At 43.2% G+C, this 19986-nt stretch overlaps 1 protein-coding gene across 2 annotated transcripts in view; it reads left to right on the forward strand.

Annotated features, from left to right (window-relative positions):
* Nucleotides 1-19986, forward strand: part of P4HA3 (prolyl 4-hydroxylase subunit alpha 3) — a 39301-nt gene that overhangs the window by 11941 nt on the left and 7374 nt on the right. For both annotated transcript variants that reach the window (XM_044258553.1, XM_044258552.1), the window contains exons 4-9: nucleotides 722-871; nucleotides 7427-7478; nucleotides 9792-9955; nucleotides 10189-10365; nucleotides 14684-14748; nucleotides 16262-16421. In XM_044258553.1, coding sequence (XP_044114488.1) covers nucleotides 722-871; nucleotides 7427-7478; nucleotides 9792-9955; nucleotides 10189-10365; nucleotides 14684-14748; nucleotides 16262-16421 — 768 coding nt within the window. The remainder of the gene's footprint in view (nucleotides 1-721; nucleotides 872-7426; nucleotides 7479-9791; nucleotides 9956-10188; nucleotides 10366-14683; nucleotides 14749-16261; nucleotides 16422-19986) is intronic.

The raw sequence follows: 19986 nt of genomic DNA on the forward strand, positions 1-19986 counted from the left end.
GCAATTATTGATTTACTCTTGTGCCCTTCATATGACTATAAGCTCTTTAAGGTCAGGGATCACCAGATACATTGCAAATACTCGGTAAATATTGAATAAATAAATGAGTGAATTCAGTCCATTTCTCGCATTGCTACCGGCAGTATCTTTTTAAAAGCCCAACACTCACAACTCTAATTAACTTAGCCCATGCTACCTTTTGAAGTTCATTTCTTGCTTCTCCTCACCTTAGGCCATAACACAGTGTCTAACTTGAACACAAGTTGCTTTTGGCTCTGTTTTTGCCATTCCCTCACTTTAAAATGTTCTTCCTTTCAATCTCTGCTCACTGAAATTCTTTTCTTTCTTCAGGGGAAGTCTACCTCAGATGCCACTTCTTCCATGAAGCCTTCTGAGATTCCCAAGTCTCTCCCTTCTCTGCCTCCATGACATATTATGCGTTTTTCCTTTGAGTATTCGTGCATTTTGCCCAGTATTACAGTTAACTGAGTTCATATCTCTCTTCTCCCCATATTATAATTTCCTTAAATGCAAGAACCATTGTGTCTTTGCTATGTCTAGAACAATGCATTGGATATAGTGGATGGCTGATAAATTGAATTTAAATGAATTTGAGATGAAAACTTGCCTGCTTGTGTTCTATAGGCCCTCTTACTCTTTGTCATTTCCTTTCCTCTACCTGTGGATTCAGGCTTAATGATGGTACTTATGTTACCTACAGGTGGCGTATGACATGGGGGATTACTACCATGCCATTCCGTGGCTGGAGGAGGCTGTCAGTCTCTTCCGAGGATCTTATGGAGAATGGAAGACAGAGGATGAGGCAAGTCTAGAGGATGCCTTGGATCACTTGGCCTTTGCCTATTTCCAGGTAGGGGAGTAAGGGAGGCTCACTACTTTTATCACAATAAATATAGTGCTTTATATCTGCTTGACAATTTCCTACACATTTTCATGTCTCAATTTATTTCATCTTCCCAACAGGACCAAATGTGAGTCAAGCAGGGCAGTTGTTTTATTATTTCCATATTTCACATGTGAGTAAACTAAATCTCCAAAAAATTCCTAACTTGTCAGGAAGTTCATAGAGCTGGGATTAGTGCCCAAGTCTGTTTTACTATTAGTCCGGTGCTCTTTCCAGCACCTTGACTGCTTTAAAACCATTGTCTTCTGTGTAGGAGGAAGGCTCCCACCTGTAGTGCAGCAGGGGCATTGACAAACGGGTTCATAGTTGATGTAGAGCACTCTTTTACGCTGCCAGCAGCTTCTGTCTTCTCACAGGTGTTCTGTCATGATATTTCCATATCCAAGGAAGAAGTTTGATTGTTATGGTAGGGGCCCAGGGCAGGCTGTCCCAATATGGGCCACTTTGGCATAAAGATTATTTTGAGTTAAAAGTAATCAAAACCCAGCAGATGCAGGAAAAGCACTCTGCCTCCTTGCAACTGCCAAGATTATGTTGGAAAGGAGAGTCTGTAACAGGCAGAAAGCTATTAACAGAGACTCCCCTTGACCTAAGAACTCTGCACAATAGGGCAACTATGTTTCTCCAAACATCTCCCTTCACCCTCTTGCTGATGAACTTTCTCCCCCTTGTGTCCTCTGACTCTACCCTTCTTAACTCATAGAAGCTTCATGTTGCCTCACTGTCTTTAGAATTTTGTGTCTGTGTGGGTTCCCGTGCCTACTACATTTGATTTTCTACTGTTAATCTGTCTCATGTCAATTTAATTCTATGTCCAACTAGAAGGACCATGGGCAGAGGAAGGACTTCCTCCCCGACATTATCCTCTCCCATCTGCAGCTGAGTCCAACTGTAACTATGACTAGTGTCTGCCTATCGAGCTGGTGTCACTGGTTTGTAGTGACGCTCAGCGCCTCCTCCAGGGATTACTTTTCCTTGGCACTTGATCTATGAGCTGTTGTAGATCCTCTCGTGGAAGCTCATTTCCCTGAATAGGGTGATCTGCTGTCCTTTTATATAGCTAATCTGTTTCCCACCAGAATTGTATAGTCTTCAAGAATAAGCTGAAAATATAGTTTACAGAACCAATTCCTTAGAGTTTCCAAAGCTAATAAACCATTTCTGCTCCCTACGTTCCTTTCTCTTTCCCCCTTTTCCTGAGAAAAGGGAGGAGGACTTGGGTGGTCCAAACCCACGTGTTGCCACCATAACAGATTTATTCTCAGAGTAGCAAATGGGCCTGTGCCTCATGGAAGTTCCTGGTAAGTGGGTCTTTGTTGTAAGACTTTCCAGGGTGCTCTTCCTAATGCGCCTGCTCAATTGCTCTGTATTAAAGCTCTAATAGAATCACTGTAGTACAACTAAGGCAAGAAGAAATTGGGTTTTAATAGAGGAAGAAAACGGAACTGACACAGAGACTAGGAGAAGATCAACTCAAGCAGCTTACCCTGAGAAACAGGGCTTCAAATGCAGCGCCTGAGGACTGGTTTTGGCTTTTTTACCCTCTGAAGACTCAGGTTTCTCCTCTGCTCACTGGTAGACTCTCCCTTTCCACAATTGTGCTTTGTCTGGTAATTTTTATTCATCTCACAAGGCATAGCTCAAATGTCACCTACTTGTGAAGACTTCCTCAGTTCTCCTCAGACTTCTCAGACTCCTTTGTGCTCTTACAGCACATTTTTTTACACGACAGTAATAGAACACATCGGGCATTGTCTCGTAGACAGTTATGGTCCCCTTTTTAGCCCTTATAAATTTGGGATAGTTGGCCCTCTGTGGATCTTTCATTATAATATAAAATATGTGATATATAATTATTTGTACTATGAAAATATTATATGTAATATATAAATCATATAACATATAATACTTACGATGAAGTTCTAGAACCTAGGTGAGGTTCAGTGGGCTGAGGTCCGGAGCCAATGACCAAGAAAGAATTCTTGAGACATCTTTGGTGCAAAATGGTGGTTTATTAAAGCACGGGGACAGGACCCGTGGGCAGGAGGAGCTGCTGCCCCGGGTTGTGAGGGATGGCAGGTTATATACCTTGCGGTTGGGGGAAGTTGAGGGGAAGGGAGATTCTTGGTGGGGTGTTATGATCCTGCTATCATTTACATTCCCTTCTACCTCAGCCTCCTCCAGTTTATGATGGGGAGGGAGACATTAGGGCTTTAGGAACTGAGAGTTATTTGCCTCTGGAAATTTGTGCTATTGATAAGGTAACCTCCCTGTTTGTAGATCTCTAGGACATCTGTAGAGCAAGGGAGATTCCTTTTCTGCAGGATTGTGATCTCTGCAAGTTAACTGTTTATCGTTTTATGGCAGTCAAGGGTGCCTGAGGAATGCTACACATATTGCGGAGGGGAGCGGGTGGAGAGGGGGGTGCAAGGTGCCAGTTTTTGCTTTGTCCTCAGCCAGCCTCCTGCTCCCCCATCACTTATATAATAGTTTTTCATAAACAATTATTTCAGTAATTTTTTAAAAAGAATTTATTTATTTATTTGACAGAGAGAGATCACAAGTAGGCAGAGAGGCAGGCAGAGAGAGAGAGGAGGAAGCAGGCTCCCCGCTGAGCAGAGATCCCGATGCGGGACTCGATCCCAGGACCCTGGGATCATGACCTGAGCCGAAGGCAGTGGCTTAACACACTGAGCCACCCAGGCGTCCCTATTTCAGTAATTTTTAACGAGAGATAGTTGCGTAGTAATTAAACCACAGGCTCCGAAGTCAGACTGACCTGGGTTCAAATCTTTAAAAGGTGGATAATATTGATGCTGTTAGAAAGTGGGAGGAGCAGGAAGTAACTCTTTAATCTTCTGAGTGCTTGGCTGAGACATCTTTGCAATAAAAAACAGATTAATAAGAGGAAAAATACACAGGAGGTGGGGTGGAAGAATGAGAAACTCCTTGAAGTGGCCTCACCCTCCACCTTAAATACCATTTCCAGCTAAATACAGTAGAAAGAAAGGTATGGGGGGAGGCCAATTTTGGGGGGTTACCAGGAAATGCCAACAAGGGTAAGGTTGTTATGCAGATTTAAGTGAGCTTTCTCCATTGATAAGATTCTTTTGTGATTCAAGGGGCCTGAGTGATGTAGTTGGTTAGGTGGCTGACTCTTGGTTTCACCTCATGTGGTAATCTCAGGGTCTGAGATCAAGCTCTGTGTCAGCCTCCATGCTGGGTGTGGAGTCTGCTTGAGCCTTCTCTCCATTTCCCTCTGCCCCCCACCCATGCTCTCTCTCTCTCTCAAATAAATAAATATACCTTAAAAAAAAGATTCTCTTGTGATTCAGAGTCATCCTTCTTTTCCAGGTACACAGAGGGAGACACAAATGGAGGACTCCTTTATAAATACAAATTTCTCTCACAAAAGGGTAGCTTCTCTGGTTTTCAGAGCTTCTCCTATGTCTTCCATTTCTCAAAATAATTAGCTCAAAAGAATCCTTTTGCCAAAGAGACATATTTTGGGGTGGCTTATTTTGCTCCCCTTCAATGCTCACCTCAAAGGGGTTGTCATGAGGAATAAATGAGCTAATACATGTAAAGCCCTTAACACGGTTCATGACATGGGCACTCAACAAATGTAAGCTATTATACACTACAAGCGTACATTCACCTTGTTCATGTAACATTATATAGTGTACACATTCCATTCAAAAATAACTTTTTAAATTTCTTTTTTAAAGACTTTCTTCATTCATTTGAGAGAGAGAAAGCACAAGCAGGTAGAGGAGCAGAGAGTAAAGGAGAAGCAAACTCCCCACTGAGCAGGGAGCCCGATGTGGAGCTTGATCCCAGGACCCTAGGATCATGACCTGAGCCAAAGGCAAACGCTTAACTGAGTCACCCAGGTGCCCCAAATGTATCTTTGTTCTTGATAAAATCTAATTTTATCTCATGAAAGAACCCTTGAGTTTTAAAAATATATAAAGTTGTATTTTAGTTCTCTTCATCTCAAAAGAATTTGAAAAGCTATAACCTTGAGTTAATAATCTCATGTTACCAATACAGTACTTAAATATCCCTCTGTTAAGTATTGAACAGAGTAACTAATGTTATTAAATAACTGCAAACAATCTATATGTCTAGGTCATCTGTGATATAGCTTTTAAGTAGAATGAAATGCAGCTATTAAAAATGTGGTCTCTATATACAAGAAAATAGTATTCAGCCTTAGGAAAGAAGGAAATTCTTAGGGGTGCCTGGATGGCTCAGTCAGTTAAGCATCTGCCTTTGGCACAGGTCATAGTCTTGCGGTTCTGGGATTGACCCCTGTGTCAGGCTCTTTATTCAGCATGGAGTCTGTTTCTCCTTCCCCCTTTCCCTCTGTGCATGCTCTCTCTCTCTCTCTCAAACAAATAAATAAATAAAATCTTAAAAAAAAAAAAAAGGAAATTCTGACACATGCTACAACATAGATGAACTTTGAGGGTATTATGCTAAATGAAATAAGCCAGTCACAAAAAGACAAATACTGTATGATTGCACTTATATGAAGTATCTAGAGGAATCAAATTTATAGAGACAGAAAGTAGAATGGTGGTTACCAGGGACTAAAGGAAGGGGGCAATTGAGAGTTGTTTGTTGGGTCCAGGGTTTCAGATTTGCAAGATGGAGAAATTCTGGGGATTGACTGCACAACAATGTGAATGTAGTTAACATAACCAAACTGTACACTTAGAGATGGTTAAGATGGTAAATTTATGTTGTGGGTTTTTTTTTTTTTTTAGATTTTGAAAATTTATTTGATAGAGAGAGATACAGCGAGAGAGGGAACACAAGCAGGGAGAGTGGGGAAGGGAGAAGCAGGCTTCCCACTGAGCAGGGAGCCCTATGCAGGGCTTGATCCAGGAACCTGGGATCATAAGCTGAGCCAAAGGTAGATGCCCAATGACTGAACCACCCAAGCTACCTATTGTTGTTTTTAAGAATCATGTATATATTTAAGAGAGAGAGGAAGAGAGCATAAGTGGGAGGGTCAGAGAGAGATGGAGAGAATCTCAAGCAGACTCCATACTCAGTGTGCAACCGCTCGAAGGGTTCAATCTCATGACAATAAGATCACGGCCTGAGCCTAAACCAAGAGTCGGACACTTAACCAAACGTGTCACCCAGGTGTCCCTAAGTTGTGTGTTTCTTTCCACAGTTAAAATATGCCATCTCCAGGGTTCCTGGGTGGCTCACTGGGTTAAAGCCTCTGCCTTCGGCTCAGGTCATGGTTCCAGGGTCCTGGGATTGAGCCCGGCATCGGGCTCTCTGCTCAGCAGGGAGCCTGCTTCCTCCTCTCTCTCTGCCTGCCTTTCTGCCTACTTGTGATCTCTGTCTGTCAAATAAATAAATAAATCTTTTTTTTAAAAAAATGCCATCTCCAAAGACTATGAAATGATATAAAAAGTCCCCCTGATGACAATGTAGAGTAAAACAATCAGGATATGAAAATGTGTAACAAATGTGAATGTGTAAACGCTATACCTCATCTAAAGTGCTTGGAGCCCCTGGGTTTCAACAGAGCATTTCTTTTTCCTGTCTCTTATGTTTCATAGTGTGCTTATTGTTGCTTTTATCACTAAACATAAATGTTTTTAAAGGCTTTGTTTATTTGAGAGAGCGAGCACAAGCAGGGGGAGCAGCAGAGGGAGAGGGAGAAGCAGGCTCGCCGCTGAGCAGGGAGCCTGATGCAGGGCTTGATCCCAGAATCCTGGGATCATGACCCGAGCCAAGGCAGACATCTGACCAACTAAGCCACGCAGGCACCCTGAAACATGAATTTTTAGCATGCAACAATGAAATGACCAGAAGGATATATTATTCTATCAGTTTGTCATCATTCCTTGGCGCCCAGGGCAGGATGGCAGCCCACCTACACTGGGTTCTTTTCTTCAGTTTGTCTGGAAAGCCCCTGTGTACTTCTGAACATGGGTAGCTCAAGGTCAAATGGCAGTGGCAAGGAGAGGTCATTACTATGCAGTGGGAATGTTTCAGGTTTAGTTCTTCCTTTGGCTCCCTCCTGCTACCTTTGTAGACTATAGGAAGGACTGAGCCTGGAGAACAAATTATATTTTTACTAGGGTTTTTATAGTTTCATGTTAAATTTAATAATGAAATATACCAAAATAACACCACCTTCCAGTTATGTGGTTTTGCATGCTTTAAGATTTGAGGTACTTTAAGAAAGTTTATTTTCATTTATGTTTCTACCTTCCCTGGTAAGGGTGGGAATGAGTCATTTGTAAAATGACGACACTGAGGAGACCTGAGTTGCATTAGGGGTGAAAATCCTGAATTAGAACCGAGAACCTCTACATTCCTAGTCTGCTGCTCATTTCAATGAGTCATATTGTCTACTGGTGGTAAGAGTATTTTACAGTTTTTTTTTTTTTTAAATCCATTTAATGATTTGGTCAAAGAAGATATCCTCAGTGTGGCTAATGCCTCCTTTCCTTTCTTTTTGTTTTATAGGCTGGCAATGTTTCCTGCGCCCTCAGCCTTTCCCGAGAGTTTCTTCTCTACAGTACGTAATGATAGACGATCAATGAGCCACGGCTCTGATTCACTGGGAAATCCCTTCTGCTCCTGGCCCTTAATCCCTGCAAGGAAAAGACAGCTATGTGTTTTTATTTCTCTAATATTATAATCCAAGCCACATTTCTAATTTTGGATTGAATCTTACTTAGCTACTGATCAATATATCAGGGGGAAGTTTTTTGGTTTGTGGGAAAATGCTAAGGAGGTAACAGTCTGTCCCTTTCCTCTTGCACTTGCAGCTGGGTATACGTTAGTGCTGCTCCAGTGGGGAACAAGGCCAGGACTGGACGCACATGAAGTCAGTGAGAGCTGTGTGTGCAAGGGGAGTGATTCCGCAGGATTATTTTGGCTGTTTTTCGGCTGTTTCCACAGAGATATCAGTTCTTCCCTTTAAACCAGAGCTCGCTTGGCCATCAAGCACCCTGCTCTGTTAGTGCAGGGTTCAGCTTCGACCCTTCTCACACATCACATCACCAGAGTAGAACAGGAGCAAGAATTCCCAGCCTAGTTCTCTGCTTGGGTATTTTTTAGTTAAAATTTTGGTGGAAGCTGGTTTCCCAGGCTTTCCTTTAATAAGATAGTGAGATACTAAAGTAAGTAAATGATCACTATGATATTTTAATATTTATAAAGTGTTTCACATAGGACTTCACAGTTGTATGTATTTATTGCTTTTTAATGAATCCATTTAGTAACATTATTCCATTCTGGAAACTGGGCAAACAGTAGGATGTGGAAGTAGCCATATGGTCTGGAGACATGTGGGCAACTACTACAGGCAAAATTATAACCCAGCCCTTCTTTCTTTTTTTTTTTTTTAAGATTTTATTTATTTATTTGATAGAGATCGCAGGTGGGCAGCGAGACAGGCAGAGACAGAGGAGGAAGCAGCTCACCACTGAGCAGAGAGCCAGATGCAGGGCTCAATCCCAGGACCCTGGGATCATGACCTGAGCCGAAGGCAAAGGCTCTAAGCCACTGAGCCACCCAGGCGCCCCAACCCAGCCCTTCTTTATTTCTTTATGTTTGGCTATTAAAATTTCTGCCTGTCCCAGAGAACCCAAACCATGTGCAGTTATAGGTGGAATAGGACAAAGCAAATTAAAATTACCAGTTCCATTTCTGGCCTTGTAGTATTTTCACTGGGGTTTTGGGGTCATTACTTCGATTCTCCCTAACTTCATTTTGCCTCTTGGGGCGCCTGGGTGGCTCAGTGGGTTAAGCCGCTGCCTTCGGCTCAGGTCGTGATCTCAGGGTCCTGGGATCGAGTCCCGCATCGGGCTCTCTGCTCAGCAGGGAGCCTGCTTCTTTCTCTCTCTCTCTGCCTGCCTCTCCATCTACTTGTGATTTCTCTCTGTCAAATAAATAAATGAAATCTTTAAAAAAAAAAAAAAAAGGTTGGTTACTTTTGCCAGGGGTGTTGTGGTGGTAGTTAGAGGCACACTGAACTCCTCAGAGAGTGATGCTTTGGGATCATTAGAACAATCCAGCATGTCCTTCTGAGAGGCACTAAAACTCAGGCACAGAGGCTAGCAGGCCATAGGTAGCTGCCAGCCCATGGACCTCTTATAGACACAGTGGGCACCAACAGGTGGGCACAGATAAGATACAAGACCCCAGGGGGAACCCAGGCTACACCCAAAGCCTAGAACCCGTATGTCTCACACTGCACTGCTCTGTATGTAGGCCAGTTGGGAATTTTGAAGGATCTCATAGACTGGGAAATGGATTAGCTTTCACTGCTCTAGGGAAGAATAGGTTAGGTCTCTCTGCTTTAGGCTCTGGCTCTCTGGACTTCTCTTTCATGACAGCTACGGGTTTCATTGTGAGTAGTTATTTAATGTAGCTTTTCTCCATTAGGCTCCAAACTCTGGGAGGTTAGCCTCTAACACAGTACCCAGTACCCTGTAGATTTTTACTGAAGATTTATTGAATGGGTAAATGAATAAAGGAAGGAAGGAAGGAATGAGTTAAGCTTCTTCCTAATACATAAAAGTTAACCATCACACTATCCTAGAGCTGCCATCCTTATGATCCCTTGATCTAACAGTGTTAAGTACCACTTTCTTTCCCAAAGTCCTTTGCACCCTCAGATCTACCAGACCTAACTCAATCTTTCTTAATACAGGTAATCTTCTGGGATTGAGGGCCTTATATCCTCCTGTGCATGGACACGGGAGCTTCTCAGGGTGGCCAGTGGCTGGTTGTATGTGACTGGGAAGCTACAGGAAATCTTGGCAGCACTCTCTGAGACTATTGTTTGTTAATCTGTATTATTCCCTGCTCTGATTTCTTCCAGGCCCAGATAATAAGAGGATGGCCAGGAATGTGTTGAAATATGAAAAACTTTTGGCAGAGAGCCCCAACCAGGTGGTAGCTGAGGCTGTCATCCAGAGGCCCAATGTTCCCCACCTGCAGACCAGAGACACCTACGAGGGGTTATGTCAGACCCTGGGATCCCAGGTAGGATTCCTCAGAAAGGGGGAATAGGCTTACCCAGAGAAAGAGAAGGTAGCACTGGAATGATGTGAGGGGAAAAGGCTGATGGATTAGAAATGTAAAGCTCATTTGGATAGCATCAGAGGGACCACATTCTCAATCTCCCACATAGCAGTTTTTTAATGCCATAGATCCCTACATTGGCTTCTTCTCCTAAACCCTTCATCTCTTATACTGACTCTAGTTTTTCCTTCCAGCCTATTCACTACCAGATCCCTAGCCTTTACTGCTCCTACGAGACAAATTCAAGCCCCTACCTGCTGCTCCAGCCCATCCGGAAGGAGGTCATCCACTTGGAGCCCTATGTTGTTCTCTACCATGACTTTGTCAGTGACATGGAGGCTCAGAAGATTAGAGGGCTTGCAGAACCGTGGGTGAGTATCCCCAAAGCCTGCCAAGAACTTCGCTTTGTGTCATCACATGCCTGGAGTTCAGGAATGTGAGAATAGTCAGCATGAACAACTATACACTTTACCAGTACAGGAATTCAAAATGCCAGCCATTCCATAAAACAAATTAATGGTGAAAAAAAATCACAGAAGTCATTGCTTTTGGAGGGAGGGGATTGGCTGGGGAAGGGGACAAGGGCATTTTCTGGGATGTTGAAAATGTGCTCTCAATATCTTGTTAGGGATGTGGAGTACATAGCTGTGTACATTTGTGAAAATTCAGCAAATGGTACACTTGAGATCTGTGCATATCATTATATGTAAATATAACCTAAAAAAGATCAAAAGGACCCCTCCTCCCCAAGTCAATCATTCCACATAATGGGTAGAAAAAAAATTTTTTTTTAATGGGGGAAGTGGTGGACAAGGAGTGATATCCTAGTGCAAATTTACAGAATTTCAGAGAGGAAAGATTATATAGTTTAGCTAGATTATTTTGTTAAAGAGGAAACTGAGGCCCAGAGAGGGAAAGGGACCTGATGAAGGTCAGGCAGGTAGCTGGAGCCAAACCTGGAACTTAGTACATTGATGGCTGCTCTGTTATTCTGCCTTCTCGTATCACCTTAGGCTAAGTTATGGTCAGTAACAAATAGCCCCCACATCTCAGACACAACAACAACAAAGTTTTGCTGCTTACTTACACTATGTGTCTGTCTTGGGCTGGCTGCAGTTGGCCGGGGGGGCGGGCAGAACGGTCTTCACTTGGAGACCCAGCCTGACAGAGCCGCGTGTATTTGGGACATCTCCAGTCTGACAGGAGACAAAGAGAGAGATGGCAAACTACCAGCTGGCTCCTAAAGCTTCTGCCTCTGCCCTATCTCATTGGTTGAGACAAAGCTTGGGGCCACCGCTGCAGTCAACAGGGAGAGTGTGTCTAATGCTCCTACAGGAAAGGCTCCTCGAGCTGTGGTGCCAACCTTGATGCCAAGGGGAAGAGGACATTTAATCCTTGCCCAGGAAGGATGGCAGATATTTAGAAAAATAACACACCGACCTCATCAGTATAAGCATGCTGCCTCTTTAGATGGCTGTTTCAGAATTCCTTATGTCATCATGCCCTTGAGGGTGCCCTGTTCATCCAAGTGGTCGTTTGGTCACTTGTCAACAGAACTGAGCCTGCTGTGTGCCAGACACTGTACTGAGTGCGGGACATTCGCAGAGATATACTACTGGCCCTTTTCCTTTAGGAGCTCACAGCATAATGGGGGAAAACAGATATTTATAGTCCGCGGTGCTAGGCGCCCTAGCAGAGGTGTGTGCAGGGAACCATGCGCGCTATGGCGGCAACAAAAAGTGAGCCTTCCTGTGAGGGAAAGGCAGATGGGTAAAGAGCAGATGGGAAGGAGGGGAAAACAGAGAAGGCTTCCTGGTGGATGTGAAATTCATCAGAGTAACAGGGTGGCAAAGGGTATGGGAGGAAGACGAAACAATATGTGCAAAGACCCCACATGCGGTGTGTTCAGAGAACAGGGTGCAGGTTGCTGGCATGAGCGTGCAAGGGCTGGGGCGGGAGGTGATTGGAGATGAGGATAAATGGGGAGACACAGTCAGGAAGTGTCATAAATACTGTGCTGGGGAGCTTGGATTTTATCCCGGAGGCAGCAGGGAGCTCTTGGACAGTTAAAACAGGAGATTGGCATGATCAGGCCTGTTGATTTTAAGGAAGATTCTGACAGCAGACATGGATTGGAGGGACAAGAGTAGCAATAGTCATCTCATCCAGGAGCCCCTCCAGTGAGGTCTGGAATCCTTGTGCAATTTTTGAGAGCATTAAGTTCCACTGGTCAATTGGAACAAAATATCTTCAACAGCTTTGGCATCTCAGTGAGCCAGTGGTAGTATTTGGCCAGCAGCTACTTTTTTCCTTAGAACAACTCTGTTGTCTTGGTAGCAGGACAGGCAGCCCACCCCGCAGTCCGTCGGGGCCAGGTCGTCTATTTGGCAGGCAAAGACTTTGTCACTCTCCCTCTGCCCAGAAGCTGATGTGGAGACATTGATCTCTGTCTGGTCTTGGGCTTTGCCGGGAATAAGCCTCGGCTCCAAGGGTGGGGTTGCCGCATGGAAACTAAATTCAACCCAAGCCACTGAAGCCTCCTCTCCTGAGGCTTGAATTTATTCCATCTGCTTCCCATCCCAAACACTGCTCTCTTGTCACTTCTCCCTCTATCCACATCCCACCCATTCTTAAAGACTCAAGGGAAGCCTCATGCCTGTCTTTGCCCACTAGCCCTGTTACTCTCCACTTTTGTGGGTTCTTTCAGTAGGAACATTTTTTTTCAGAGCACTTCTTCGGGCCACATATGATAACCTCTCTCTTTTTTGAACTCAAAGCTTTTGTCACAAGTTGTGTGGTATTTAATTTTTTTAATTTATTCTACCATTTTTGTGTTGTCTTGTATCACTAGCTATTTCAAGAGTTAGCATCCTGTCTCCTCAACTAGATTATAATCTAGGAGGGATCATAGGCCGTCCTTGAAATGCCTCACCCTGTATTACGCCCATTGCAGCCAGAGTATTGTTTAAAAGGTTGCATCTGACAACATCAAGCCCTTGCTTTAAACCCTTGAATGTTATAAAGCTTCTTGACCTGCTGCTGTTGGACCCTCCACAGCTTGTGCCCTTGCACTTGATGCCCCAGACACATTGAACAACTTGGATCTCAATGAACGGGGCATGCTTCCCTCAACCTCTGTGCACACTCTTCTCTCTGCCTAAATAATTCTCCCCTTGGCCTCTTTTCACCTGTTTGATTCCATTTGTCTTTTGGGTATCCTGGGAAGCCTTCCTGTCCCTCATAAGGGACGAGATGTTCCTTCTTAATATTCTCTTAGTGGCCTGGACTTGTCCATTATGGCTCCATTACATGACTTATGTCTGCTCCATATGTTGTGTTTCCAGTGCCCAGCATGGTGCTCAGCACAGAGAACAACCAGTAGATATTTGTCCCTGGAAGTGAATGACTTGCTGGTGTACAATAAATAAGGGTTAAAGGAGTTAAGTCTTAATGGGGACGAGGATGGAATGGAGATCCCTAAGATTTTTCTTTAAACCACTGATGTTACCCTAGAAGAACGTAAGGTAGCAATTCCTCTAAGAACCTCTCCTCTCTCCTCTGCGAGGGGTTCAGGGGAGGATGCTGAGTGAAGGACTAGACAGAGGCATTACCAGTCGCCTAATGATTCCCTGCATCCTGATACTATAGGAGGATAGGATGAAAGGAACTCCCAAGAAGGTATTGTTCACATGCTGCATTTTATAGCTGGTGAAACAGGTTCAAGGAAACAAAGAGACTTTTCCAAATTTGTCTACCTGGTTTAGCAGCAGGAATAGTAATATGGATAGATGCTTCCAAGAAGGGAAAGGGTGTGTGTCTTGTGCAGTTCGTTGCCTCGTGCTCTGCTCTGACGGCATGTGAAGCTCCAGGGCTGGGTCATTAAGCACAGGACTCACAGGATTCATTCATTTGCTCCATTCACCAATATTGAGCTCCTACCCCCTGCCAGGCTTCTCTTGACTCTAGGGACATAGCACTGACAAAAGACTTGCTCTCTTGGAGCTGACATTTTGATGACAGATGCAGAAGCAGACACATCCTTATGTAAATCTTTCTCTTTCTGTATCTGGTACAGCACCTTTGCAGTTAGGAGCCACTGCATTTAAAAAGAATTTAAAATTCATATCTAGACATTCAGAATAAAATAGAAACATTTAGCAAAATTGGTTACATTGAACCTGTTCGGGATTTTTTCCCCTACATAGTCAGGGAGGTTGCAGCAAAACAGATTTTGATTCTTTGTAAGGAAGGGTTTTGTCGGAATTGTTCAGGGGAGTGGGCTACACCTGAGGGTGGAGAGTTTTTCCTCCTTGGAGGTGTTGAGTTAACATGACATACACTAAGTGCTTACTGTAGGTCAGGCCCTGTGCTACTAGGATACAAAGATGAGTGAGAAGCAGTCCCTGTTCTGACAGAACTCAGTCTCAGATGCAGAAGGGATTGAAATACCACTTTATTTTAGTTCAGCAAGCAAGGTTATTTTCAAGTCAGATTTTTTGTCACTTACTAGCTTTTGTTTTTGAGATCAATAGCTATCACTAAATTAGTAGCACGTGCAAAATATTTTAAATTAGGGAGGAACTGGCGATTTGTTAGATTTACTTTGAAGAGAGGGGCATGTCTGTGGAAATAATGGAGCCCTTCCCTTCACATCATAACTTATACTTTCTCTTACGGCCTCCGTTTCAGCTACAGAGATCTGTGGTGGCGTCAGGGGAAAAGCAGTTGCCAGTGGAGTACCGCATCAGCAAAAGGTAAGAGGGGTCCTTCCTTGACAGGGACTCTGGTCATACTTGCTGCCTGCCCTTGGGCCTGTGGCACAGCTGACTGAAGGTCAGCAACAGCCATTCAGAGATGCTGCTAGAGAACCTATAGTTCATGTTTATGTCTGCACATTCTTGTTGAAAGGAAGAAATTTCCACTCCCCTCACCCAAGGCTATTTCACAGGTTGTTATAGGGTCTGAGGACTTAATGAGGAGGCCCTTAGGGAAAGACTTGACAAAGCTTCTATGCTGGGATCCAGAATTAGGTGTATAGATGTTCTCCTCACCAGGATTGCTTTTCCAGAGAATTCAGTTCTATTCCCATTTGGAATTTGACTTTATAAGGTTCCATTCCCGCCTCCTGACTCATATTCAAAGCATGACTTGCCAACATTCAGGCAAGAAGGGGGGCTGGAATCTCTGGACCTGATGGCTTCTAGAGGCAGATTCAGCTGTGATAGCCCAGCTTTATTCTCTCCGCTCAGCTCCTGCTCCCACCCCACTACAGTCCTTGATTTGTATTGTAAAGACAGGACTTATGATCAGTAAGAGGATGAGTGCCCATCAGAGCCATGGGAGACAGTGACAACAGCATCCTTGGGAAGAGGCCAGACCTGAGGATGAGTGGATAGTTTTGTTTTCTGGGAGGTGAAGTGAATAATGAAAGCTTTGATTCAGAATCATTTGGCTTAACCTTAAACTTCTTTGGTCTGGTACATTTAGTGACCTTGTATACTAGGAGATATAGGAAGGTCCAGAGAAAATCTTACCTTCTGCTTAGATTCGTTCCTTTTTCTTTTCTTTTTTTTAAAAGATTATTTATTTATTTATTTATTTGACAGACAGATCACAATTAAGCAGAGAGACAGGCAAAGAGAGAGGAGGGGAAGCAGGCTCTCCGCTCAGCAGAGAGCCTGATGCGGGGCTCGATCCCCGGACCCTGGGATCATGACCTGAGCCGACAGCAGAGGCTTTAACCCACTGAGCCACGAGGCGCCCCTAGATTCATTGCTTTTAACGGAGTAGGTGGTATTATTTTCTTTACTTTTCAGGTGAAGAACCCTAGACCCCCACTGCCTCCTCTTTTTTCCCTGCCATCTCTCTGTATCCCTTTGAATTTTGGTTCTGTCTTCACAATTTCACTGGAACTGGTCTTCAGAGGTCACCAGTGAACTTGTCACCAAATCACTTTCCTGCCCATGAACCTTCACTTACTATCTACCACCCACAAAGACCAGTTTTATGACCACGGCATCCTCAGCTTTTTAGATTATGTTCTGAACGTACTTTTCCAGCCTTGTCTCCTTTTACTTCTTTCATAGACAGAATGCTCCCACACTTGTACAGACTGAATATTGTTATACCTCCATGTCTGTGCTTATGCTCTTTCTTCAGCCTACCTGCCTTCCTTTCTTCCTTCCTTCCGTTCTTCTTTCCGGCAGTTCATACAACTCATTCATTCACAGACATAGCATTGATGCTACTACCTGTGGTGTGTTTTAGTGCCTGGCTGAAGGACACCGTTGACCCCCTGCTGGTGAACCTTGACCATCGCATTGGTGCCCTCACGGGACTTGATGTCCAGCCTCCCTATGCAGAGTATCTCCAGGTGGTGAATTATGGAATTGGTGGTCACTATGAACCTCATTTTGACCATGCTACGGTAACTATGGGGTCAGTGATCAATCTCCTGTGGTCGGGAGCCAGGGTATTATTTATATCTCTAAGGCAGAGCCCTTATAATGCTCTCAGGGAATAGCAAGTGAAATCTTAGAACAAAGGCTCTTGTTCCAGGAAGTCTGAAAACCTTGGTTTCAAGTTGATTGCTGCTGACTCATTTCCTTTTGGGCCACCAGCCCCCTTTTCTAAAATTTGCTAGTGGGAAGAAGAATGTGGCCTGTCTTGGAGTCTTCTGTCTCACTTCACCCAGGAACTTCCTAGTGAAGCTTGTCCTTCTTCCAGTCACTTTCTTTTTCTCATCATCTCAACTGCCCATCATTGCTGATGTGTGCTTAGCAAATAATTTTTGAGGATTTAAAGGTCTCCCCAAAATTGATCTGTAGATTCAACCCAAACTATCAAAATTATTGAAGTCTTATTTTTATAGAAATTAATAAGCTGATCCTAAAATGTATATGGAAATGCAAAGGACCCAGGACAGCCAAAATTTTGAAAAACAACAAAGTTGGAGGACACACACTACTTGATTTCAAAATGTAATACAGATCTACAGTAATCAGGGCCATGTGGTATTGCTATAAGGATAGATACATAGGTCAGTGGAACAGAACAAAGTCCAGAAATAAACTCACACATTTATGGTTGATTGATTTTTGACAAAGGTGCCGAGGAAATTCAGTGAGGAAAAGATAACCTTTTCAACAAATGGTGCTGGGACAATTGGATATCTACTTGAAAAATAACAATAATAACTTTAGACCTTTACCTCATACCATATGCAAAAGTTAACAAAGCATGATCCACAAAAGAAAAATAAAAAGTGATAAATTGGACCTCATCAAAATTAAAATTCTTTTCTTTTCTTTTTTAAAAGATTTTATTTATTTGGGGTGCCTGGGTGCCTCAGTCGTTAAGCATCTGCCTTCGGCCTAGGTCATGATCCCAAGGTCCTGGAATTGAGCCCTATATCGGACTCCCTGCTTGGTGGGAAGCCTGCTTCTCCCTCTCCCACTCCCCCTGCTTGTGTTCCCTCTCTCACTGTCTATCTCTTTCTCTGTGTCAAATAAATAAATAAATAAAATCTTCTTTAAAAAAAGATTTTATTTATTTTTCAGAGAGAGAGAGAGCGCAAGCGAGTGCACACAAGCATGGGGAGCAGCAGGCAGAGGGAGAAGCTAAGCAAGGAGTCTGATGCAGGACTTGATCCCAGAACCCTGGGATCATGACCTGAGCAGAAGGCAGCCATAACCAACTGAGTCACCCAGGTGTCCCTAAAATTAGTTGCCTTTCAAAAACACCATTAAGAAATGAAAAGAGAAGCCACTAACTAGAAGAAAACATTTACAAATCCTGTATCTGATAAGGGACTTGTATCTAAAATATATAAAGAACTTATAATTCAATAATAAGACAATTCAGGGATGCCTGGGTGGCTCAGCAGGTTAAGTGTCTGCCTTTGGCTCAGGTTATGATCTCAGGGTCCTGGGATGGAGCTCTGCTTTGTCAGGCTCCATGCTCAGCAGGTGAGCTCCATGCTCATTAGGGAAATAGAAATTAAAACCACAATGAGATAGAAACCACATTTATATTACAGTGGCTAAAATAAAGATCATATCAAGTGTTGGTGGAGATGTGGAGGAACTTGAACTTTCATACATTGCTGATACATCATACATCATACATCATACTTTGCTGATGGGAATGTGAAATGGTACAGGTATTCTGAAAAATAGTCTGACAGGTTTTTTTTTTTTTTAAGATTTTATTTATTTGAGAGATAGAGACCATGAGCAGGATGGAGGGCCAGAAGGAGAGGGAGAAGCAGACTCCCTGCTGAGCAGGGAGCCTGACACTCCATCTCAGGACCTGGGATCATGACCTGAGCTGAAGGTAGATGTGTAAGCAACTGAGCCACCCAGGTGCCCCAGTTTGGCAGTTTCTTAAAAAGTTAACATACACCTACATATAATGCAGTCATTCCACTCCTAAGTATTTTACCTAAGGGAAAAGGAAATAGGGGCACCTGGGTGGCTCAGTGGGTTAAGCTTCTGCCCTTGGCTCAGGTCATGATCTCAGGGTCCTGGGATTGAGCCCTGAATTGGGCTCTCTGCTCAGTGTGTAGCCTGCTTCCCTCTCACTCTCTGCCTGCCTTTCTGTCTACTTGTGATCTTTGTCTGTCAAATAAATAAATAAACTCTTTATTAAAAAAAAAAGAGAGAGAGAAGGAAATATATGTCCATACAAACACTTGTACAAGAATGTTTATAACAGATTTATTGGTAATATAGTTAAGAATTATAAACAACCCAAGTGCTCATCAATAGATGAATGGATAAACAAATTTTTCTATATCTACAGAATGGAATACTACTTAGCAATAAAAAGGAACGAACTACTGTTGATACATCCAATGATATGGATGAACCATAAAAACTTTATGCTAAGGGAAAGAAGCCAAACAAAAAAAGACTACATATTTTATGATTCTGTTTATATGAAATTTCTAGAAAAGGCAACACACAGAAAGGACATCAGTGATTGCGTGGGGTTGAGGGTAGGATGAAGACTTACTACAAACTGACATGGGGGAACTTTTTAAGCTGAGGCAAGTGTTCTAAAATTGGATTGTGGGAGGGCTGCACAACTATTGAAATTTACTAAAGTTCGCTAAAAAATACTCTTACAGTGGGTGAATTTTATATGTAAATTATATCTCAGTTAAACTGTTCTATGACAGAAGAGTGTGTCTCTAGCAAATAATTGGGAACTCCAGTATTACAACTTAATGTTCCTATAGAATAATTATCTGTAATACTGTATCTACTAATTCCTTTATTTCACTGAACATGAAGTTAACCTTATATAGTATTTCACAACTGACAAACAATTCTTTTTTTTTCCTAAAGATTTTATTTATTTATTTCACTGAGAGATCACAAGTAGGCAGGCAGAGAAGGGGAAGCAGACTCCCCGCCAAGCTGAGAGCCTGATGTGGGGCTCCATCCCAGGACCCTGATATCATGACCTGAGCCGAAGGCAGAGGCTTAACCCTGTGAGCCACCCAGGCGCCCCTGAGAAACCATTCTGTTTGATTGGTATAGTTGACCCTTGAACAACATGAGCCAACCCCTTGCACAGTCAAGAATTTATATATAACTTTTGACTCCCCAAAATTTAACTACTCATAGCCTACTGTTGACGAAATCCTTATCAATAACATAAACATGTATTGATTAACATATTTTGTGTATGTTTAGTATATGGTAATCTTACAATAAGGTACGCTAGATAAAAGAAAATGTTACTAAGAAAATCATAAGGAGGGGCGTCTGGGTGGCTCAGTGGGTTAAACCTCTGCCTTCAGCCCAGGTCATGATCTCAGGGTCCTGGGATCGAGCCCCACATGGGGGCTCTCTGCTCCGCGGGGAGCCTGCTTCCTCCTCTGTCTCTCTGCCTGCCTCTCTGCCTACTTGTGATCTCTGTCTGTCAAATAAATAAATAAAATCTTTAAAAAAAAAAAAAGAAAGAAAATCATAAGGAGAACACAT

This window comes from Neovison vison, chromosome 7, assembly GCF_020171115.1.
Source record: "Neovison vison isolate M4711 chromosome 7, ASM_NN_V1, whole genome shotgun sequence".
Taxonomy (NCBI): Eukaryota; Metazoa; Chordata; class Mammalia; order Carnivora; family Mustelidae; genus Neogale; species Neogale vison.